Source organism: Phascolarctos cinereus, unplaced genomic scaffold (genome assembly GCF_003287225.1).
Source record: "Phascolarctos cinereus isolate Bilbo 61053 unplaced genomic scaffold, phaCin_HiC Scaffold_726;HRSCAF=1367, whole genome shotgun sequence".
Lineage (NCBI taxonomy): Eukaryota > Metazoa > Chordata > Mammalia > Diprotodontia > Phascolarctidae > Phascolarctos > Phascolarctos cinereus.
The window spans coordinates 33,852,769-33,878,713 of NW_027556098.1; the positions used below are offsets into that span (position 1 = coordinate 33,852,769).

Sequence of the window (25,945 nt, forward strand, 5' to 3'; positions counted from 1 at the left end):
TCATTTATGGGACATAGAGGGAACACAAGAGGGAAAGTTTTTGTAATTCCTACTTATTGGCAAAGGCAGAAGCATCAACGTATGGGGAAAAAAAGAACAATCCCAAAGATGTTGGGATTCAACCATACATGGGCTCATCAAATGCTGACTCCTCAAATCATTCCTTTTAATGAATTCAAATCTTAGTTGTAGAAGCTCGGGCTGGAAGGGGCCTTAGAGATCATCTTGTTCAATTCTGTTGCTAGACTGAACTCCTTGAGCAGAGGAATTATGTCTTATTTAATCTTTATATCTCCCCTGGGGTTCAGCATAGTGCTCTGCATACAAACGAGTGCTTAATAAAAACTAGTTGAACATAATTCAGTTTTTACAGCTGAAGCCAACAGAGGTTGAATGAGTTACCCAAGGTTATACACATTAGTAGCAGGGCCAGGATTAGAACACCCTGGTCTCCTGACTCCCAGGCCAGTGCTAATGAATTTAAAGAAAAAAGTCACAGTTTAGTACTGTCAGTTCTTTATTAATATTTTTTCATTCTAAAGACTAGCACATTTACAGCATACATGGCTTGAATGATCTAAGAATATAGAAAACAGTAACCATAGATTTATAATATATTAATACTGCCCAAAAGAAATAAATAAAAATATTTCAATTCACAAAGCTTGGCAAATACAATTGTGTAGGGACAAACTGTTATATTATACAATATTTCTACATTTATAAATGAAACAAAAGGCAACTGTGCTGTGGGTGCTTTCACAGAACACACACATAACATACCCGGCAACAATTTTATTCCTCAGTATGTTTCATGACATTAAAAAAAAGTGTACTTGAAAAGGTAGTAGACAGGACTCCCAATTTACAAGACACTCATAAAACAGCCTTCCTGGTGCAACTCAAAAGAATTTCATGGGAAATTTCCTCTACAGAGTTAAACATTTTTTTAATGAGAAACTTGATTTTTACTGTTCAATATGATCATTATCCAAACCTGTAAATGTGCACGTGATGCTACGATATGTGCAAAAAAACCCAGCTGAGCAAGTGTGTCCTTCACACAGAACAATGAAACCTGAATATTTCAAATGACCAAGCTTTCGAGGCTGAGGTCCCACCATTTCAACTGGTGAACTCCAAGCATGCCTGAAGAATTCAAGAAAACTATTCCAAAAAGGGAGCTAGGTACAAAATCACACGTTGTAATTTATTTATGTGAAGCAGCACTATAAGAGACTCAAATGTTAAACATCTTCAGACACATAAAAGTTTTGAAATAATACATACAAGATTTTTTAATTGCAAAAACATGATTGAAGTATATAACAAAAACCTGGCAAGAGAATATAAGAATGAAAAGAGAAAAAAGGCTGAAACTACAAAATATGGATGACATACTAAGAAAAAAAAACAAAAAAAAAGTCATGGAGTGCTCGAGGGTCAAAAGGTAAATCAGCCTTACTGAAATCTCATTTGTATTTGAATATAGCTAAACAAGTAAATGGGAATAGAGTAGCTGGCAACAAAGATTTTACTACAACTACAAGCCTTGCCATGGGAATGGTATCACAGAAAAGACACACAAATGTCTTTACCACTGCTGAAACCAACAGTCCTAAGAAGTATCTCTAAAGTACAGCTAGTACTCAAAGGCCCTCTCTTCAATACTGGTAGCTACCTTGAAACTACCCATTACTAGCAGAAGCCAAACAACTCTGCCAAGCGATCAATTCTGTATATGTATATAAGTGACATATATACATATATTTGAATAATTCTATTGCCTTTATTCATGTAAATAAGCATATAGTACAAATAAAAAACAGTCATATATTTTAAAGGGAAATTTCTGGAGAAAAGAAAGGCAGAAGTAAATATATTTCCTAAGATTTTAGACAGGGGTAATTTCAAATCAATGACCTTTTCATGATTTTTATTCTTTAGCTACATTAAAAGGCTCAAGTAAAATGTACATGTACATTTTAATATCCTTTTAAGTAATATGGAATAATTTATACACACCAAATTTAGGTAATGTAAGAATGGACCAAAAGTTTCAATGTAATTTTAAGAATAATTTACCCAGAGAAGAACATCTCTAAGACAACCATGACTAACAGAACTGATGAAACACACTCACACAAGCATTCCCAAACAAACAAAACACAGAACTCTGTGAAATGCATATCATATTCATTATTTCCTTATGGAAAATAAATAACCAGGTCTTCAGCTTCCAATTTTCAACATGCTTTGAAATATGGAGTAGGAAAAGTAACGTCTTGTGATTTTAAGAAGTTCTAAAATATTTTATTATGATTACAGGATAAATCACAATTCCCAAGTCTTTGAGGGAACACAAATCAGTTTGAAAATCAGAAGGACATGGACCCAACGGGCTCAACAATTTCTGGTTACCTCACATAACAGAACGGGCAAAAGGGGAAAATATATTAGGAATTCCCACGAACTGTATAACAAGGCATTTCAAAGACAACGAAATATGGTCGTAGTTTATGCTTTAAAAAAAAAGCAATAAATTAAGTAAACAGGTGAAAGAATAAGCAAACCCCTGAAGGCTAGCTCTAGAGATATTTAGCATTTCCTTCATTCAAATATTGATAACATTTGCTTCATGAAATTGTAAGTATGCACTTCAGAATGCTGATCTGGCAGTCATGTAAAAATGCCTCTTTTTGGTAGTGGATGCACAGAACTTCAGTTGAGTCCAAGGGGAGCTTTATGTACGCTTTAGAAGGTGGAACCCTAATTTGTTAACAAGATGCTTAAAAGCAATGAGTACAAGGACGAGAGGAGAAGAGAGAAGAACCATTTGACACATTTTGTTGTTGGTGGTAGTTTTTAACCCGCAAGGCTAATGACAAGAATGACTCACCAAGACACACAGCTACTGAAATAAATGATGGAATTTCAGTGATGCGGTATGGTTGGTTGGCAGTCACCTTCCAACAAAGTGCAATCACATCAGAAATACCTAAATCTTCAGTGTTTTTGAGACCTAGCAAAGCTCTCAGAATGACACATTGACTTCATGTGTCACACAAAGGCCAAATCATCCTGGCCACTTCCTTTTGCTCCATGGATTGGTGTTAGCGCTAATTTATTTTCCTGAATTTACAAATTGATTTTGCCTGATTCCGTCAATGTGTATAGGGTTGCCTCAGTTCCAATTACTTTGCTGAGTTTCCAATTTTTTTTTTTTAGGCAATTGGGGTTAAGTGACTTGCCCAGGGTCACACAGCTAGTAAGTGTCAAATGTTTGGTCTGAGGCCACATTTGAACTCAGGTCCTCCTGACTTCAGGGCCGGTGCTCTATCCACTGCGCCACCTAGCTGCCCCTAAGTTTCCAATCTTTTTAAGTGCAGTACTATGAAAAACTCAACCTTAAATCAACTCAATAGAAAAGGTTGCTATGTGAAACAGCTACCTAAGTGGCCATTTATAAAAAGTCCTTTAGCATCCTGGATATACCTAGTTGTTGAACACAGGGAATGATTTCATGGTATTTGTGTAGCTCACACAGGACCAAAGGCTATTTAAAGGGGCAGTCATCACTACGTAAACTATTGCGCCAAAACATTCTTTCCTACGGATTCCAACTGCAATAAGACAACATGCTCAATAGAATCTAGGGTGAAATGTTAAAAAAAAATTTCTGGTCTTCATGAATTCAACTAGAGTGTACCCACATGTATTGTATAACAGCTAATTAGAGGACACATTATGTTTATGTTTCAACTTTTCCATAAGTTCCTTCTGGAGGCCTGTAATGCCTTGGGAAAGCCTTCAGCTGCAGGGAATTAAATGCATACTTGCGACATCCAACATTCTTCATTGTATTTTCTCGCCGACAACCCTCACTGGGGAAAAAAAAAAACAAGCACAAAAAATGACAGCAGTAAAAAAGGAAAAAAAAAACAAAACCAGAGACTTAAACTAAGATGAAATGAATTGTTATTTTCATAGCATTAGAAGAACTTATTAGTTTAAATGGGTGCTTGACTCATCTGCAACTCTAAATATTAAACATCTGAACAATAGAATTACAAAGCACACTAATGGATGCATGCTTAGCTGTGCAGGTTTTGCATCTCCAAAAAGCAGCAGTGTATCTAAGTGGAAGAAAGTTCAAAAAAAATTTTTTTTAAGATGGTTTCATGTATTTCAGGATTCATGGGCTAAGATCTTTTGAGGCTATGCTATAATATAGTCTCCCAAGACATAGCTTGGAAGCTGTTCTGCTAAGCTAAATTTTAAAATGGTTTATCTTAGAATAAAAGTTTCAAAAGAATCATATTGTTCCCTCTACTTTAGGAATAACTATCTTAGTTGGTTATGTATAATGGAAAATGACACTTTTCCCTCAACAAATCTGACATGCAGCAAAAATGATACAATTGAAGAGAAAAAAAAGCAACCGACTTTATCAATATCGGCTATTTTGGCTGTGGAAACAGCTGCTTGGAGTGCAAAGTGATCCCAGTGTTTCCATGCACTATACAGTTGTGTCTACATGGCCATCACAGGTGGACATTCCCCAAGATGCAGCCCACGGCAGGCTCTTTCACCAAGCAAGCCAGTGGAGGCAAAACATGGAGACTGAGCCACGCCACGCCATGTTCTTCACAGAGACCTGGTCCTTGGACTTCTCTTCAGCATTGGTTCTGGGACAGATGGCCATGGTAATACATAATGGCTTAGCAAATGCTGAGAATGAGTCCTAGGTATTAGGCCACCAATTCTTCACTATGAAAAGTGGGAGAATTTGAAGAATTCTTGGGGAAATTTCCCTATGTAGACACATATAGAAAGAAGAGGTAAAAGCTGTTGAAAATACAAATGTTATAATTTCCCACCATACTGTCCTCTTGTACAGCATAGCTTTGTTTTCACACTACCCTAAGTTAGATATTAAATAAGCTAGTTATCAAATTCATTACAAAATTGCCTTTGATGATATGTAAAATTTATAGTTACCAAGAAAATAGGAATCTTCAAAGATTTTAAACAAAGTAAATATCTTTCTATAATGTTACTATGCCTTTTCCTCCTTTCTTTTCTTGTCTTTTTTTTTTAAAAGAATGATTATGGTAATAGTTCAAAATGTAAACTGGAAAATCTCAGAATATAAATATTATTCCTACTATATTAAGTATTAAATAGCCAAATGCAAAACATTTCTGGCACGACATAGTTATTTTATTCAAAAGCCAGGAAATCTTTTTAATATTCTCTATCTGCTTACCACTAACCATTTTAAATAGCTAAGATATGCTTATTTCTTATCAGTGCCTTGCATTTATCAGGTATTTGTTGAACTGAAAAGGGCCCAAGACTCTCAACATAAAATAACTCATCAAAGCTGAATGTCTGAATAATACGGTCACAGATTCTCTAGAAACTGTTGCTTATTTTTTGCTCTGTCTTAATCATAACTAGACAAAAATATACCTTTATTTAATATAACACTACTTATTATATATTGCTAACAGACTTCTTTGATCTTTGGGAATTTTCTTTTAATAGGCAAAATATCTAAGCATGAACATATGCAGAAGCACATTCCAAACATGTATCTATCTCAAAACACACCTGTCACCGCTAAATTTCAAATTAGCTAGCAGGGAAGAATAACTAGTAAGATCACAGATTTAGAGAAATAATATAGTCTAAGCCCCACATTTTATAAATAGGAAACTGAAGTTCAGATTAAGTGACTTGCCTAATGGCACACAGTGTTATAAAGCTTTTATTAAATATTACATGCTCTATTTCCGTTAACACCAACTATCTCTTCTAACTTAGGAATTCTCTTTTGTTTAGCTAACCAGTTATTTTCTTCTATAAATTAAAATCTAAAGTATAATTTTATTACAATTTAATACAGTACAACTGTAGTTTCAGATTGTAGTAATATTGTGTTTTTAGTATTACTAAAAGAACAGAAAAGACTAAGGGAGATTTTAAAGTACCACTTCATAGGATAATAGAGCTAGAGTGGAAGGGATCTCAGAAGCCATCTAACTCAACAACCCATACTTTACAAAAAAAGAAACTAAGGTGACTTGTCCAAAGTCACACAGAGGCAGCCAGTAAATACAGGTCTTATGACTCCCAGATCAAGTGAACTTGCCACTAAACCATAAACATTCTAAACCTTTCATTACATTTAGCATAGTGTGTCCAGTTTTGATTAACATATTTTAAAAGGGACATTAATAAACTGAAGGATATCTATTTTTTGTTGTTTTGTTAAATCGTTTTTCAGTTGCATTCAACTCTTTGTGACTTCATTTGGGGTTTTCTTGGCAAAGATACTGGAGTGGTTTGCCATTTCCTTCTCCAACTCATTTTATAGATGAGGAAACTGAGGCAAACTGGGTTACGTGATTTGCCCGGGGCCCACACAGCTAGTAAGTGTCTGAGGTCAGATTTGAACTCATGAAGATGAGTTTTCTTGACTCCAGGCCTGGCACTTCATCCACTGTGCCACCTAGGTGCCCCAAAGAGTGTCTAAAAACAGGGCAAATAAATGATGCAGGGATTTGAAACCATGCTCATATGTGGTTGAGTCAAAGGAACTGGGAGTATCTAGCCTGGACTTGTGGAGGGGAGGGAGGAAGACACAATTATTGTCTTCTGATATTTAATGTATTGCCACGTGGAAGAAGTTAACTCATTCTTAGTCACAGAGGACAGAAGTAGGACCAAAAGGAAGAAAGAAATTAGAGAGAGGCAAATTTTGACTCCTGGCTAGAAAGAATTTCAATTAAATTAACTTTAAATTTAAATGAACAATAACTAAATGCTTTCAAAAAAGAAAGGGCTATGATAGTGAATAGCGAATTCCCTGAAAGTTTTAAAATGAAGACCATATGAGGACTTACTGGAGGTATTATAGATACAGTTCATGCTTCAGTTTGGGATTGGACTAGATGAATTCTAAGGTCCCTTCCTATCCTGTAAAATGGGGATAAGAACAGCACCCACCTCAAATGACTGTAGTAGAGATCAAGTGAGATAATATATGTAATCCTTAAAGCACTATATAAATGTTAGCTATTATTATAGTTCCTGTCTTGTAATTCTGTGATTCCATGAAATGTGTTTGGATTTCATATGTCCTAACATACAGTCAACTTATCATATAATGCTGGATCAAATAAATTATTATAGTATTTAACCTTTGGAACTGAAGAATAATTCATGAGTCTGCTAATTATTGTCCCCTTTGATCGCAGTAGTTGAAATTCTGTCCTTCAGAAAAATGTATCTGATTTTTGTTCATTTTGCCATGCATATACATTTAATAAATGGTCATTAATTGAATTTTTTTTAAAGAGTGTACCTTGCGAGGCTAACCCAGGGTGTTGAATTTTTAGGGGGCAACACAATGCCGCCCCAAAGGCCTGGAGTCAAGGACAATTTTAACTACCCTCAAGTCAAAGGAACTTCTTTATATCAATAAAACAGACTGAGAGATTTTTTTTTCTTTGTCTCTTTTCGAGTCTATCCATTTAAAAAGGAGAAATCAGGATATAAAGATATCAACTCACTTTAAGTAAGATAATTGGTTCTAAACACTAAAGATTGGAAAGTGAAAATGAAAGTTAAATGAACCTGTCACTTCAGGATTCATCCAGATGTATCTATTACTTCAGATAGCTCAGAACAATGCATCATGTGCCAATGGAAGATTTAAATCTTTTTTGGGGGAAAGGCGGGTTGTTTAGAAAAAAGAGAAAGTGGGTTACTCTGACTCAGAGTAAATGTCTTCATCTGGACTAGGGCAAGGGCCTTAAAGTTCCTACTTAACTTGTAATAAGAATAACTAGAAAACTAATTTATATCATTACTGAAGAAAAAATATTTCCCTTCTGAACTTGCTAGGTTCCGAGACACAGAGAACTAGATAAACACAAATGTCAAATATTGCCTTTAATCTCATCCCTGACATTATATAAAGACTGTAAAAAACTGAAGTGAAAAGATTTACTTTCTGCTTTCTTCCATAATCCTTTCTCCTTCCCTTCTCTCTCTCTCTCTCTCTCTCTCTCTCTCTCTCTCTCTCTCTCTCTCTCTCTCTCTCTCTCTCTCTCTCTCTCTCTCTCTCTGTCTCTCCAGTTTCTAAGTGTCTCCTTTTCCATCACTACAATAAGGACCATAAGTAATAAGACATTTATATAGTGACTTAAAGTTTGCAAAGTGCTTAACATCCATTATCTCATTTGAGTATAGATTAGGAAGAATTTTCTATCATCAAGGGATGCTACAGCTACTTTATTGGATAAATCAAAGAAAAGGGATACAACTCTTTTTTTGATTGCTATACACTTGTACACAAAGAAGCATTCCATATAATCTCATGACATCCCTTCCAGATCTACAATCATAGGGTTACATTTTAAATGGTATCCTCAGATATGTGTTAGGTGTCCTGAGTTTCAAATGAAAAGCTTCATGCTCTTGTGACCCAGTCCCAATGAAAACTCATCCAACACACACACAGAGACATGGATGATCCATGAGAGTATGGCCAAAAAATGAGGAAGACAAAGTACACAGGTTCTAGGAAAGTCACATGACAAAACTCCCTCCACCCCCACCCTCACTGGCCTCACCTGGTGTACCAGTGGGCTACAGGACAGATTAATGGGAATGGGGAGGGGGAAGTGACGTGAAGTGGGGTTGAGTATGGAGGAATTGTGCTACTGAACTATCATCAGTATTCATGAATCAAACATTAAGGCCTACTGATGATAAAGGTCCAAAGCAGTACATAACACTGTCAATAGGGCCATCTTTGAATACAGAACTTTTTTTTTATTCATATACATTCATACATATGGCATTCTTTAATTATTGCACATAGCAAGTACTTGATATATATTGAGGGACTAAAAGTGCAGTTAGTGAGGAAAATCATGACCAGCTGTAGCATATGGGACTTAGGTTAGCCACAAGAAAGAATCTGTATTAACGATTACTGGATAGTGATATGAAATCAGCTCTTCTGGGGCTTGTTCAACAAGAGCTTTCTAGAATAGGTGAGCTAATGGCTCAGGTTCTGCCTGAAAGCTGGGAAACAGGCTGAATTACATTCCTTCGAATTTAAGATTCGATGGAAGAGGCATGATTTGTTCATTCCTCACAATATACTCCATTTACAATTAAAAAAGAAAGCAACTGATCATCTTGTTAAAAAAAAAAAGTATACACACAGCATGCTCCAATATAACAAGTCTCATGAGTGGACCATATTTAGATCCCAAATTCTTGAAGGAAGATTACAAAGCATTGCATGTGTGAATTTAGGAAAAGCCAAATAATTTCTAATTAGAAGATTGTAGACACACAGCTCCAGCAGTATTTGGGGGTTGGGGAACAGAAGGGGTCAGAAGGGATTAAAAAGGAAGGTAGAAGCCCTAGGGTGTGTGGCAGGGGTATTTCTTCCAGAATTTCTGCCCTTGAGTTTGCTGGCTTGCCCCTCAGTACTATCTGTTCATATGAACCATAAAAAAATTTGAAGACCATGACACAATATCCAATTGGGGAAGCCCCTGAGCAAATTTTGAGAATCTTAAATTTTTTTTTTAAATTTCTCAAATCATTCCAAATGTTCAAAACCAATGAGGAGCCAATTTGATGAAATGTCATTTCTTACATGTTTAATAAGTGTTTCTTGATGGATTACCCCAGGCAGCCATGCAGAGCCTGAGAGTAACACCCTTGCATAGTTTTAGTAAGGAAATTATGCAAATTCACTGGTACTGGGAAGAAAAACCACTAAGACATGGGTTTAAAAAAATCATTATAACAAAAAACAGAATATTTTCTCAGTTGAGGACTTTAGTTTTTCCCCCAGTTTTCCCTTCTTACTGTTGGTGTTTTGTTTATCTGTACCTTTCATTACAAAGCTGTAATAAATCTTCTGCAACAAGTGAATAGTAAAGTAATAAGCAATTTAACTTTAAGGATACTGTATATGTTAAAACTTGGGATGATAATTTAAAAACAAAATGAAACCAGAGTATACTTCTGTGACTGGCATTTGTCAGTCATGGATTCAGAGGCCTCAGAAACCAACCAAAGACAAACTTTCCTGGATTTCTGAATATTATATTTGGTTGCTAAGAGAAAACAAGGCTTCTGAGTTTAATATGCAATCAAAGATGCAATACTTAATGAAAGGATGCTATTTTAGGGATAAAGAGATATCCTAAAAAGCCTTTTCTGACTATCTGCTCAAATTCCTGTAATCTCTTTGATGAATTCTTAAGAACAGTTAAAAAGAATAAAAAGTAAAGTCATATGCAGTAACACTAGATTTTCACATATTTGGTGTGGCACAGTATGCTATCATAATCACAGCTTCATGATAAGCTAAGTCAGAAAAATTTAGACATAAATAAGGAAAAATGTTATGGCTCTGCAAACTGTTTGCTACTGTAACTTGGGGACTATGCTTTGAAATGAAAGCAGAGAATATGCGTCCTATTAGATAGGCATCTCTAAACAAACAAGTTATAAACCCCATCTATTTGTCTTTTTCTTATCAATCCTCTTCAAAAGGAAAGGAAAGCCCAGCATACACTTAAGGAGTATACAAAAGATACAAATTCTTTTCAGACAAGAATTCTTTCTCTGGAATACATGAAACAGGGAACATGAAGCATATAGATGACAGATACGTTTAAATCTGAAGGTAAGAGAAATATTTGGTAAGCGTAACTGATCTTCAGGCCGGCTACATTACGAGGCAACAGGGCACTGTAAGAATGTTACAAGCACTGAAAGCAGAATAATCAATTTTACGTTTTCAATACAGATCCTCAGGATAAAATAATTTGATGGGTATTTATAGTTCAGTACAATAGAAATGTCAAACTGTAAGGCATAATATATTTCTTGGCAGACAACACTTTGACACATTCCTTCTGTCCAGCTAGGTAATAAAGTGGTGATACATATTCTAGAACTTTTTTTCCCTTTATAACTTAATGACTATTTTTTAAACTGGTCTTCATTTGCAACGGAATTTGGCCACCAGGTATGCAATGCTCAGAAACAGCCACACAATCAGTAAATTGGGGCTCAGGGCTAATAAAGGAATGGAGTAGAGGAGGCTGGGATCTAGTCTGAAATCTCGGATGGGCACCAAGCCACTCAAGTTCTTCTGGGTGACTACCTCCCGTGTTCCAATGCTGTGAAAAGGAAAGAGTTTGGGAAAAGGAAAAAAAAAGAAAAGGGAAAGAGAAAACAAAAAGGAGGAGGGAGACAGAAGGGAAGGGGGAGGGAAAAAACCATGCAATGAATGTATAAAATATAGGAGAACCAAAAAGTGAGATGGAAAAAGGTTAAAGAAACCATAACAGAAAGGGAAGATGGTGTATGGGAAGGAAATGGTTTAAAAAAAAAAAAGGCCAAAACAAAACCAGCACAATTACAAGAAAAATAGGAAAGAGAAAGAGAATAAAGAGAAAAATAAGAAAAAGTACTGTAGTCTACTGAAAATAAACACATGTAGGTTGAATAAGAATGGTTTTCCATGTTCACTGTCTCTTAATTGGCCAAGCAAAATTCCATGCTGTCCTGCCATGCCACATGCTGCACAAAATGGAGCTCTGAACAGCAACCTGAACATGAATAACCATTGTAGCATTTGACCCTCTCACATATGCTTCAGCATGGGGAGGTGCATTTGGTTAGCTAAAGCTGCCTTGGCTAACTCTGGAAAGGATGACGTTTTAACTGCAAGGTTACTTTACCTCACAGGCTACAAGCATCAAACCAAATACATGGATTTTACCATGTGGGGTGGGGTGTTGGGGTAGTGGGTGTGTGAAGTGGCAGTTAAGTATACTCCCACTCCCCAAGTTCTTCTAGATATTCTCCAGGAATAAATCCGTAGAGGTTGTACTTCATCATCTCTGCTGTCTCTTCCCACACTTCAATTATGTGAAAATGATCCAAGCACTTCAGGTATGGTTTGACCAACGAGTTCTTAACCAGGGGTCTGTGAACTTGTTATTTAAAAAAAAAAATTTTGACAATTATTTTGACATAATTGATTTCCTTTGTAACCCAAACCTCATTCCAAGAAGGGGTCAACAGGTTTCATGGGACTGCCACAGGAGTCTGAGACATACACAAAAGGTTATGAACCTCTGGGTTACACTGCATTATGTCTGAGGTTCCCTTAGACTCAGAGATTCTGTGAACTTCTTCAGTTTGAATCACTGCCTCTTCTGAACACTAAACAGCTACAGTTTGAGGGTAGGCATGCCTGGAGACCCATTTGCAAATCACCTTACTCTGTAGCTTCCGGCACGGTTATCTCAAATACAGAAATCATTCTTAAAGCCCAATGCATACTAAAGAGGCCCAGGCAACTTGATGATCCAAGTTAGAGTACTGTTGACCCGAGATTCCCCTAAGTTTGGGGCAGAGACATTCTTGGGCACTTCAAACCACATCTGAAGCATCTTGAGCAAAATGAGTCTTCCTGAGCCCTTAGCTCAGAGGCCTGAGAAGGGATTTGGATAATCTTGCTAGAGCCAGAGCCAGAGTCAATCTGAACAAGAGGCCTATTTAATGGCATCTGAGTTTGTAACCTGTTGGTCTGGACACAAACCTAGGTCAACTACATGGGCTTTCAGGATGTTCCAACTCCCTACAGTAGGGCCATACCAGAGAGGGGAAAGGTAATACCCCTTTACTGCTAGCGTTTTTCTAGGTGGGGAAAAAAAAGGCAGACTGAGCCTCAGTGAAGTTCCCATCGTCACTATATAACTTTTATACTCCTGGTTAATTGGAGCCCTGTTTGAATTTACTTCTGAAGTCTACTCGTAGGTGGTGGTCATGGCCCCAGAATGTCACACAGACAGCTACTGGGTATTTCCATCTTCAGTGATGATGGTACGCAGTCCTGGTACTCAGAGGACCCCGTGGCTACAGTAGGTCAATTGTTCTTTTTTTTCAAGGCCAGCCCTAAACTTATAACAGGTTAGTTTTTTTCTTGGATATTCCTCTTCCTTATTAAATGGTACAACCTAGTGCTTGGGAAGAGAAAGGCAGCTTTCTCTCCATTACATAGCCTGGGGGTGTGTGTGTGTGTGTGTGTGTGTGTGTGTGTGTGTGTGTGTGTGTGTATAATGTCCTTTTTATTTATACTATTTTATATTATATATTTATATTATGATATTATTGAATATATTATATTTATATATTAATTATATGTTTATATGTGACTATATTTTATGTTTATGTATAATTAATATATTATATTTATATTATATAATTTATATTATATCTTCCTGGTATAGCCTGGAGGTTTCCAGGGTACTACAGCCCTCCAGCTCTGGAACATAATATACATACATATATACACAACACATGACCTCAAAATTCTATCAAATTTGTGAAATAAGCTAAAATGAGCCTGCCAGTTGCTGTAGGCTATGGCTGGAAAGTTTTTACTTCTTGACTCTCTTCTCTTGATTCCATATAGGGTTGAGACCCACAGTTTAAGAAGTATTGAAGGGGCTGCAAGTGGAAAAAGTTTAAGAAGCTCTGCTTTAGCCACTTCTGAAAGCAGGAAGCTATATCACCATAGCATCTCCCCATCTCATCACAACTGCCTTAGCTGAGAGATCTGTGTGAGTTTAAGAAGTAGATACAATCCACTAAACAGCTGTGTAGAGTGGAACATTCAAAGAATTTCAGAGCCAGGAAGGGACCCCAGAGGTTGTCCAGTTAAATTCCTATTTGAACAGGAATCTTCTTTATATTGACTTGTTTACAACAAGGATTTTTACCACATAGATTTGAATACAGCAATTGAAATCACCTATCACCTTCAGTGACTTAATCCTGTAGCCCTGAAATGTTAAGTACTAGTAAAAGACGCCATAACCATAATAGGGCTGGATGCCAAGATGTGAACATAGGCTTCCTTTTTTTAAGAGAAAACTCTCCAATTCAACATGTTGTTGAGGATAAAGTGAAGCTTTACTATTAAATTCAGGAAGTCTTTAAGTCTTAAGAAATTCATAGTGAGGCACAGTGTGTGTGTGTGTGTGTGTGTGTGTGTTTGCGCGTGCATGTGTGTGCATGAATGTGTGTGTGTATGTATGTAGGTGTGGGCATGTGGCAAAAAGAAAAACACGCTAGAGTGGCTCTCTCTGATTTGCCTGAGGGACACAAAGTAGTATTTTGGAACTATGTTTACATTTTCTTCCAAATGAGGCATTTTCCACATTGCACCACTAAGCATAACTGCTTGTTGGTAGCCTATCTGAACAGATATTTTAATGGAATTCCTTGAGGATTCCAATAAATCTGACTTACTGATTGTTCCATCAATAACGTAATTCACTCAAAGCCTGGTTTAATGTCCAAAGTCAATGATTATCCAAACAAAGGGTTAACACAGAATCACACAAATTTTCCCTCTTTTCTTTTGTAGTTTCCTCATTGTCTGAAATACATAATAAATTACTAGCTGGGATAAATAAAGTGCAACAATCCAATTTTTCTTTAAAAGATGCAGAGTGTGTAGCTCATTCATATCCTTTCATACCAAAGACACATTCTCCCACTTAGGGATCGTTTGTTGAATTTATTGGATTCTAAATAGCTGGAGGCAACTAAAAGTCTTGGCCACCATAGCATCTATCCTCTATGGAACTCCTTCTGGCTGATCAAGCCTCAGCTCCTTAATTAGATTAATAGATAATATTAATAATAATCAATAGATTAATGAGAATACTTGCACTCTATGCACTGAAAAGCAACTCAAGCCCTTGGTCATCATCCTAGTTAACTAAATGAGGATGAAATTCTAAGTAAGCTATCTGGTCCAGGAGCTGACCAAAAAATAGACATTCACAGAACTTATATTCTTGCTGGAGATTTAAAACACCCACAGTCTTGATTCTATAGCATCTAAAATGAAGATAGTGCAGTGGTCAGCCCTTGTCAAAACGCCTAGCGCTGGGGAAAGGTGTGGGAGGCTTTGTGCTGATTCAAATGCCACTTATTGTGAACCTGTGTTTCTACCTTGGTCTTATGGCTGAACTTGGAACATTTGGAAAATGGGGCAAACTTCTGATAGGACCATGCAAACAATTTATGAAGACAGAGGTAACTTTCTAAAGGCTCATTCCCAAGATAAGATGCTCTGTTATAGTGAGTTGTTTTCTAAATAAAGGGCCAGAGGGAAGAGGGTTTGCTTCTTTAGAGGTATGTGCCATTAGAATAGTGCATAGGCCAGTCTTTCATTACCCATAGCACTGTAATTTCAGGTATCTTGGATTTGGGGTAGCAGGACTGTGGAAATAAGCTTGTGCTTTCATGACATTCATACTTTCTCTGAATCCTTTTATTAAGGGGATTTGTTTTGTGAAGTTTGGATTCAGTTAAAAGGCTGCACTTGAGGACCTTGAGGGGCAGCATATGTGGCCTTGAGACTACAGGTTCCCCACCCTGGCAGTCTAAACCTTTCCCTCCAGGTCCCTTACCCCTGATTAATACCAGGGCTTCAAATTCTGTTGGAACTACAAAGAGGAGGGGAGGAGAGGAAGAGAATAGTGAGTGAAAGGAGAGGGAAGGGAAAGAGAGAGAGAAAGAAAGAGAGGGAGGGAGGGAGGGAGAGAAGAAGGGGGGGCATAGGATTGGGGGGGATGAGGGGAAAGGAAAAAGGGAAGACTAACATGAATTCCATTCTGATTCATCTCAAGAGTAAAATCATAAAGAAAAGGGACTAATATTAAAGCGGCAGCAGCTCATACATCTTTTTTATGCATCTGAATATTGTGAAAGGGTCAAATAGCAGAAACATACAGAAAGGATAAGAGAATTGGATACTTTAGAGAATTTGGTGAGAAGACAAACAATACAGTACATTCAATAGGAGTGAATGTTGGAAACAGGACTCAACAGCATTGTTGAACTACATTGAATAGAAAGACTAAAAACTGCATTTCTTATCCTTTCTTTTGGTATGTGAAATAAGGAGCTTTCCAGCAGTGCTTGAAACAAGGCATTGAACAACAGTAAACAGATCGGATTAAAATACAGTATTTCATTCAGCAAACACATCTGCCACTTCAGAATACAGAACACTGTTAAGTTGATGTGACAACAGCACACTGACAGGTTGGGATGGGGTTGGATTGCTGTTAGGAAACATTCAATCTGACACTTTGCTCATTAAAGCAAACTGTGTCGAACTGCTAAGGGGGGAAGCGTAGCAGACCAATGCAACCTGCAGATGTGGAGCCTTCATAAGACTGTAAGACCCTGCCCAGAAGAGACAAGGCACCCTTTGATAAAACCTGCCAATCCAATGGCCGCCGCTGTGTCAGAGCAGGGCAGCCCAAGACATCCCACACACCACGCCCCTTTCCAAGGGGCAGCTGGTCAGGAACGTTACACTGGTAAGCAGCATTCAATGTCCTCATCTAACCACCCTTCTGTTTTCATCTTATTGACTAGAGCAAAAACTTGATGTATAACTGCAAGCTAAGACATTCGTAAGGACTTTATTACTTTGGGGATAGATAACAGGATATCTTTGTTCAAACTTGGTAATGTCAAGTGTCTGATTTCATAGAATCACATTATCTAGAGCTGGAAATTCTGTTAGAATAGTCCAACTCCCTCATTTTACAGATGAGGAAAATGAGGCCAGGAAAAGTTAAGTGATTCATTCAAGATAAGTAACTGGCAGAGCCAATTGCAAATCCAGGGCTCTTTCACCGTACCATATGCTCTAGAGCAGTGATGTCAACCTCAAATTGAAATGGGAGCCATTTATATAAGGATTCATTTTATATACATATATATGTATATACATTGTATATAAGGACTCCTGTGGGTCTCTCATTAGCTTAGAAACTACATATTAACACTATCTATATTTTATTGTATTTCTATTTATTCTATTAAATATTTCCCAATTTAATTTTAATCTGTTTTGGCCAACTCTCAGGCTGGGGAGGTGGGGAGAACAGTGTTTAGTGTAGTGCCTGGAACACAGGAGGTACTTAATAAATATTTACTGCTTGATTAATGCCTCTTCTCTAAGGATAAGTATATTTTATTTGGGAAAAGTACTGTCTGATGACCAGTTGAAGTTAACAGAACTGGGATTTTCTGAGGCTATTAAGAAAACCTATACCAAAAAAAGTTCTTATTTTAAAAAAAGCAAAAAAACCCACCAACCCAAAATACTATGCCTTTTCTAAAAAGCAACAATAGGCTTATAAAAAGACAACCACTTATCTGCAGTTTACACGGATCCTGAATTAGGAGTAAAGGATCAGAGAGCAATTCTGAGACTAACCTCCTCATGCAATCCAGAGCCTGGGTGAAGACCTGGGGAGCCATTCCATGTTCATGCTGCAGGATCAGACATTGCTCCAGGGTCACTGACATAGCTGTTCTGTCTTTGGCACTCTTGCAACTGGTAAATCGGACTCCATTGAGTCTTCGGCACACCTAGCAAAGAGAAGATGAGTCTTTAAAAAAATGCATGGAAAACACTTGTTACAACATGAAAAATATTCTGCTTCCAAAGGCTATAAAATCAACCTAGTTAAAAACAAACTAGAGAAAAAATAAAAAAAGTTTCAAGATTAATAATATCATAGCTTAATCAATAGAAGAGATGGCTCCCTCATTTCACCAATGAGGAATTGAGGCCAGGGTTATGAACGCAGATCTCCTGACTCCAAATCCAGGACTCTTTTCTCTGTATCACCCCTTTTCCCCTCCCTATTCTACTTTACAAGTTAACTTTTTTTTTCACTCACCATGATATACAAATAAGTAATAATTAAAAACTTTAAGGATGGACTATTTTGCCAGAATAAGTACTCCATCCTCTGATACAGGACAAAATGCCTCCCTGGTATTTGTCTGTCTCTGAATTGCTATGGCTGAAAATAATCACCACAAGGCTTCTGTTCTTCTGGTAATAACTTTCTTTATACTTAGCTAGGCTGGTCCTCATAGGACAAATACACAGTCTGTGACTAGCCCTATGCAAAACCTTGTCTATCTTATTATAACCTGCCAGAAGTGCATTCCATTGACCTAGTTTTTTAGAACCTAGAATTAATTCCATAATAAGGCAACAGAGTAGGGCTTTCTTTCACTAAGGGACATTAGAATCATGATAACTACTACTGACATTTAAGTCGCATACTCCCTGGTTTATAAAATATTTCTTCAATATACCACTGTAAGGTGTAGGTATTATTGTCAATTGATCAACCAATCAATAAACCATTTATTAAGTATCTACAGTATGCTGGCTACTTTTCTAAGTGCTAGGGAAACAAAAAGTAACAGAAGACAATCCTTGCCCTCAAGAAGCTTACAATCTAACCTAAGATGATAATATAACCAAATGTAATCTAATCCCTATTTTATAGATGAAGAAAATGAGGTCAAGAGAAATTACAGCTAATTAGCTAACTCAAGGTCTCACAACCAAATAAGGAGGCAGAACTGAGGTTTGAATCAAATGAATTACTCCAAATGAAGTACCTTTGGTTCAAAATTGTAGTACAGGATGAAGGAGGCATGGCTAAACAATAATTTCTATGAAAAATACCTGGGATGCCCTACTGGACGGCAAGTGCCACATTAGTTAGTAAAGTTAAGTGCAAGCCAAAAAAAGCTAACGTGCTCTTCATCTGAATTTATAGAAGGACTGTGCCTAGAATAAGTGGGGTAGACGTTTTTATTGTTTTCTTCCCAAGTGAGGCTACAGCTGGAATATCGTGTTTAGTTTGGAATGACGAATTTCAATAAAAAACTTAATAAGCTGGAAAATGCCCAGGAGAAGGCAACCAGGATGCTAAGGGGGCTGGCAATCAGGTCACATCAAGTTAAGCTGAAGGAATCAGGGATGTTTAGCCTGGGGAAAAGAAGACTGGGGTGGGGACCTGAAAGGGTGATGACTGTTTAAGCATTTACAGCACTGTCAAGTGCAAGAGGGATGAGACTTTTCCTGCATAGCCCCAGAGGACAGAACTGGTAGTAGGGCTATAAGCTGTGGAGAGACCAATTTAAGCTTGTAATAATATGAATTTCCTAGAGCTACCCCAAAGTAGAAAGTACTACCTTGGGATAGGGTTTCCCTTCTCTAGAGTCTTCAAAGGCTAAGTGATCACTTGGTGGGTCTATTAGAGAAGGGATTCCTGTTTAGGACTAGATCACTTCTGAGAGTCTGTGAGGATACTGAAATTAAGATAATGAGCTAACTACTAGAAGTATTATTAAAGTGGCTAGGACACAGGATGCTCTACATTAAGGTACTAATTAGCTGCAGAAAAATCACAGAGTCAAGAAGAAAGTCAAGGGTTAAACTGGGGAACTTTTGGCCAAAATATATAAACTATCAATACAAATGACCAATGTGACACAGAGGACTGAGAAGCTGCCACTCCAGGCCTACCCACAATGGGCTTTACTTCTATACGCAAACAAGCTAACAGAATCTATAATAAATGAGATGCTTACTCATTACTTAAAAGCAAACAAAACTGACACAACCTATTTGTTAGAATGTAAAGTCTTAAGGGGCAGGTACTGCTTAGTTTTGGCTTGGAGTAGAAGTCAACAGCTCTGGGTTCTAATCTTGGTGTTGGCAAAAACCAGCTGTGTCTCATTAAGCAATAATCCCTTCATTTCTAAGGCTCTCAGTTTCTCCACCCATGAAAGAGATAATTACATTTGTACTATCCACTTCATATAGTAATATTACAAGTTATTACTAAGGACAAATGCAGAGACAACATGGTGTGGGGGACAGAGAACTGGTCTTGAAGCCAGAGAGACCTGGGTCCAAGTCTTGAGCCTCTGACATATGCTAACTGTGTAATCCTGAGTAAGTCCCTTAACTTCTCAGTGTTCTAGTCTAAGGCAACTCTCTGAGAAGTTGTGGAAAAAGTGCTAGCCTGCATTAGAAGAGGGAGTTTCCTCACCTGAGAGCTCCTTACAACAATGAAATCACTGATTCAGACCCTACTAAGGACTCCAAATACACATTTCTAACTTTCCAGGTCAAGTACACCTTCTCAAAAAACAACCTTTGCTATCTCTATTTGAGGAAATATACTGAGTTGGATGGACAGACCCATTTCTTAGGAAAATGAAGTTCAGATGATAAAAGCATAATTTAGTGTAGTTACTAAGGGAAAACAAATTGAATAAATATGAAGTTGGGAATAGACATATATCAGTAAATGGAATTAACGTCGGAGAAGCTTGGAGAAGTTTCAGGAGGACACAAAGACAATTAAATCAAAACATTAGCTCTAACTAAATTAGGTCTAAAATGAGATTTTTAAAATTACATCTACCAAAAATAGTTTTCAAAGCATATAGTTTTCATAATAGTTTTCAAAGAAAAGAGAAAGAGAATAAGTATTTATAAAGAGCCTACTACGTGCCAGGCACTGTGCTAATAAGTGCTTTATAAAAGTAATCTCATTTGATATAAAGGACATTGTACATCAATTACAACTCTGAAAAATGAACAGGAAGGTATACAAACACTGCCATATAAGGGATTGAGATGAGAGGTAATGACTTTATCAAAGGTAAAAGTTGGTCAAACATTAGAATGAGTCACTGAAATGGACTATGGAATTCCTTTCTCTAAAGGTATTTAAAAAGGAGGAGAGTCTCATCTTTCTGGGACACTGTATAAAATTCATTAGTGATCACTAAAGAACTGGTGGTTGTTGGTTTCTAAGTCCCCCAGGAAAGAATCCTCATCTTTTTGTGTGTGTCATGGACCCTTTTGGTTATCAGGTGATACCTATAGCTTCCTTCTCAGAATACTTTTTAATAAATAACATAAAACACATAGGATTACAAAGAAAACTAATGATATTGAAATTGTTATCAAAATATATCCTAAAAGAATGAGTTCCTAGACCTCGGGTTAAGACTTTCTCCCCAGAGGGACTACATGGGGTGGAGAGGTAGGGGGGAACGAGGATGAAGTCCTTCGCAGGACTCTACAATGTCAACAATCCAGTTCCCAAGTACCAGTCTTTTTCAGATACTTTTAAAGATAATCTTTTTAAGGTACCCTCCCCAGAAAGAAAGTAGTCCACAGATCCCAATGGACAATTCATGTAAGAAGCTTTCTCTGACCACATTCTTTCATTTAGTTTCAGAGTTTTGGATATAGGCGTCATCTTTTTTTTTTTATTTCAATCTGACTTTTCTCTTCGTTCAGCCCTAATACTTCTTGTCTCAACTTGTTCTGCAGGACCTGACTATCTTCATGTTTCTCCCTCTTGAATCCAATGCCTTGGCTTTCCCTCTCTCCCTTGCCCCTTACCCTCAGGCATAAATCCCCGTTTTCACTCTTAACCCACAAAGAGATAACTGTATGGATTTGGAGCCAGAAAACCCAAGTTTAAAAAAAAACATCTGCTCACCTGTGTGACTTTGGACAACTCAACCTCTAGGAGAGATCATTTTTTTCTTAGGAAAATGAGGCTGACCTCTAAGGTCAATGATGCTCTGCTGACCTTAGGGTCTTCAGTTTCCCCTCATTCACACCTGCCTAATGTCCCACTATCAGCAACGAGGAGCAGGCACAGTTTGGCATCCAACTGAGGTATCTGCTGCCCTCTGCTGGCTTCTGTTTGGCTCACAATGAGCGGCCGAATAAATCCCCTCAGTGGTCAATGTTTCTGCTTCTGCAGGAATGCACAAGTTCTCTGCATTGACAGCGCTGTCATGCTACTGGTGATTCTAACTATGCAAGAACTTTCCCATCTCTAAGTAATGGAATGACTATCCATAATAAGGGGCGGGGGGAGAAAATATTTAGAATGAGAGCGATTCTAAAAGGAAATCAGAATTGAGGTGTATAATTAGGATATTTCGGGTGACTGTTTATGAGAACTAGGAAGATTTCTCATTGAACCTGTTAAAAATCTCACTTGGGCAATTTGTTTCCACAGATACCGAGAGCGCTCTCTGTCAAGTGACAACTGTCACCTTGGATCTGTCATTCCTTTTCAGAGAATCTCAAAACTGGAAGGGACCTCAAGGAGCCATCGAGGCTAGCCGGTAACTAAAGAAAAACCCTCTCTCCAGCTTCCTTAAACAAGTGATTTCCAGCCTCCACCTAAACACCTTCACTGATGGGGGATCCATTATTTTTCAAAGCAGCCCATATCAGTTCTGGATAGTTCAACTGTAAGGAATTTTTTCCTTTATATCAAGACTAAATCTGCCCCTCTGGCACTTTTTACCCACAGCTCCAGTTCTACCCTCTTGGAACAATGATTGTTGTTGGTATTCAGTGGTTTTGTGTCCAACTTTTTGTGACACAATTTGGAGTTTTTTTGACAAAGACATTGGAGTGGTTTGCCATTTCCTCCTCCAGTTCATTTTACAGATGAGGAAACTGAGGCAAACAGGGGTGAAGTGATTTGCCCAGGGTCACACAGCTAATGTGTCTGAGGCCAGATTCGAACTTAGGAAGATGAGTCTTCCTGACTAGGCCTGACACTGTATCCACTGCCCTAATAATAGTGATAGCTAGCTACATAAGATATCTTACTTTGTGCTCAGAACAACCTTGTAAAGTACTTGTTATTAACCCCATTTTACAGATGAAGATACTGAGGCAGAGAGTGGTTAACTGATTTGCCTAGGGTCACATAGGTAGTAAGTATCAGAGGCAGGACTGAAACTTAAGTCTTCTTGCATCCAAGTCCAGCACTCTAGCTACTGAACCATTTGGCTGACTCCAAACAATGAAACCGGCTCATATTTACATAGTCCTTTTTTAACATTTTCTGAAGGTTTTCTTCCTATAAATCCTGTGAGGTAGGTTATGGAAATAAAATTATGCTCATGTTAAAAGATGAGGAAATGGAGGTTCAAAAGGGTAAAATGACTCGTTCCATGAACATACAGCTAGTATCAGAGCCAGAACCTGAAACCAGGTCTTCTGACCCCCAGGTCGAGCTCTTTCCACTACATGGAACTTGCTAAAAGCAAATCCCTTATGTGAATTCAGATTTCTCCCCTCCTCCTCCCCACCTTCAAGTCTTCTCTTTCCCAGGACAAATGCTCCAAATTCCTTAAGTCAGTTTGTGTACACCATGGTTTCTAATCCCCTCGCCCTGGTCAAGTTCTCAATGTCTAATTTAAAATGTCGCACCCAGAACAGATCATACTCCCGTTGAGCTCTGAGCAGTGCATAGCACAGCAGGACTATAATCTCTCTTCTCCTGGACAGCATTAAGTTTAAGAGGGTGTTGGCTTCTCAGAAGGTCATGCCTTACAGCTGTGACTTATGCGCTTGTAGTCCCACTAACCACCTCTCCTCTCTCGTCTTTGTTTTTTTTTTCTTTTCCACCCTTAACTTTTATCTGTGTCTCAGTCATGTTGATCCATCCTTTACAGTTGTTTTTTTTTTTAAATATAAGTGTTAAGACTTTACATTTACTCTTGTTAAATTGTATCTCATTAGATTTGGCCCATTTTTCCAGAGTTTGGAGATCACTATAGATTCTGTTTCCATCATTCAGTGGATTAGCTTTATCTCTGCTCTTTAAGGCTCACGCTTGACAGGCCTCTGACAGCCCTAGTTTTATCAAATGAGGGAGTAATTCAGAATATTTTTCTAGCACTTTGGGAAACACTGTTAGGCACTGTGCCTTAAAGAGGCAGGAAGATAAAGCAATGACTCCTCTAACCCAACCAATCAATACCTCGGCTGCTTGCCAGAGAATGTCAACATTTTTATTCTTCCTGGCATGTACGTTCTGTCCAAGAAACCGCAACAGCTCAGGCAGGCACGTTTGACTACGAGATCGAGGTAGACCTGAAAAAGAAAGATCAAACCCTGCACAGTTAATGGCTCCATCCACTCATTCTTATGTCCCTCTCTCCTCAAATATACTGTCTGAACACAAACTGTACTTTCCCTGAAGATCTGGCCTCCACAGAAGTCTCAGTGCCCCATATCATGGCGCTCTTTGAGAAAGGAAATAATGATGAAGGTAAAGAATGCAGTGAGGAAAAGAGAACAAAATATCTTTATTTAACTGGAAAATATATAAGAACAAAACTTCTCACAGTTAAGTTCTTTTTTTTAATGCTGTGGTTAACACTGTTTTCATTTTGAAGAGATTTCATTTTAGGGATACAGCCTGGGCTTATAAGAACAATATAGTAATAATACTCAGAAAGAGATAGGAAGGAGCTGTATTTAACTGCTGCAAACACAAATTTTAATCAGAAAGTGGGGGTAAAAGATAAGCTTAAGGATGGAGGCTCCAGTTGCAAACCAGGGATGAACTCAGGGATGCTATGTGATCTTCTAGTGTTTTTCTACTGCTATTTCAATTTTCATGCTCATCAGGCAGTCACATCATCTTCTTCTAGCTAACAGTACACCTAAAGGAAATACTTTAGATTTTCTGGATGATTTAAGTGTAGAATGAAAGACCTATTTCCTATTCTGATTTGATGTCTTCCATTTCCACAATTAGTCTGCAGTCTCTCAGTGCTCTAACACTTCAAAGAGCTCATCCCTCCTGGCATCACTGAGGTTTTATAGATCGATCAGATCATTCCATCTTAGGAGATTAGGAAAACCTTGCTGAACTTCAAGGAAAGGCTGTGCTACGACTAACTTTCTCCCCAAATAGTCAAGCACAAATAGACTCATGTCAATGAAAGATCTGGAAGAAAAAACCAAATTAACTTCAACTATTCCTTCTCTTATACCAACTACCCTAATGCAGTTATATACCTTATTGTACCATCTTGTGACCATATCTAATTGTTTCATAAAGACTGTGAGCTTCATGAAGACAAGGACTATGTCTTATTCTTCTTTAGTATTCTCCACAACCCTTAATACAGTGTTAGCATATAGGAAATGCTCAAAAAGTGATTAATTGATCAGGCTCATAAATAACTTAGTCTATGGGCCCCAACCTTATAGATCACTGACTCTCATGGAGTACTTTGCCTAACTGGTGAGACCTCAGAGATCCATTAAATCCAAAAGGAATACAAACTCTGTTTATTGGCTCCTCTTCAGCTTCCATTAAGAACTTTAGATGAGAAATAGAATTTGAAAGATGAAGCCAGATATTGCTACTTAACCCTCTTGCTTGCAACAATGAGAACTATCAAATAAAAGCATGGTGTTTGTCATTTGTTTAACATTTACCAAACCTCTGTACTGAGTTGCTTGACTTTTCAATGAGGGTGGGTGGGGTGGGAGGAAGGGAGAAAGTTTGGAACCCAGAGTTTTAGAAACACATGTTTAAAAAAAATGTTTCCACATGTAGCTGGGAAATAAGAAATACAGGAAATGAGGTACAGAAATCTAAGATGCCCTGCAGGAAAGTGGAAGGGGAAGGGGATAAGGGGGGGGGGGGAGAGAGAGACAGAAGAGAGGGCAGACTGGGGGAAGGGGTATTCAGAATGCATGCCATCTTGGGGTGGGGGAGGGGCAAGATGGGGTGAAAATTTGGAATTCAAAATCTTGTGGAAGTAAATGTTGAAAACTAAAACTAAATAAATTTATATAGAAAAAAAAACATTTACCAAACCCTTGGAATCTTATGCAAGAGCAAGGACATTTCCACTGACCATGGAAAATATCTGTGTAGCAATAGTTTCAAACTCATGATTGAATCCATCTCTACTTCTGAACCCACAGCAGTTTAGAGAGATGGGCATATGCCCCATTCCTAAAGAATTCCTCAAACAATGAGTAATCTTTAAGCATCTACAATGTGCCAAGTACTTTGCTAAGCTCTATGTAGGATATGAAAGGACAATACATGGTTCCAGCTCACAAAAAGCATCTATTCCACTCAGAAAAAAACAAGACAGCAGACCTAAAAAAGTG

General features: G+C 37.8%; 1 protein-coding gene across 12 annotated transcripts in view; it reads right to left on the reverse strand.

Annotated features, from left to right (window-relative positions):
- Positions 1–499: 499 nt before the first annotated feature.
- The window catches only part of INPP4A (inositol polyphosphate-4-phosphatase type I A), a 206,810-nt gene continuing 181,364 nt past the window's right edge, over positions 500–25,945 (reverse strand). For 6 of the 12 annotated variants that reach the window (XM_020992800.2, XM_020992806.2, XM_020992804.2 and 3 more), the window contains 3 exons: positions 23,787–23,899; positions 17,372–17,526; positions 8,284–11,228 (listed from right to left, as the gene is read on the reverse strand). In XM_020992800.2, coding sequence (XP_020848459.1) covers positions 11,048–11,228; positions 17,372–17,526; positions 23,787–23,899 — 449 coding nt within the window. In that variant the 3' untranslated portion in view covers positions 8,284–11,047. The other 6 variants (XM_020992807.2, XM_078146368.1, XM_020992808.2 and 3 more) reach the window with 2 other exon arrangements.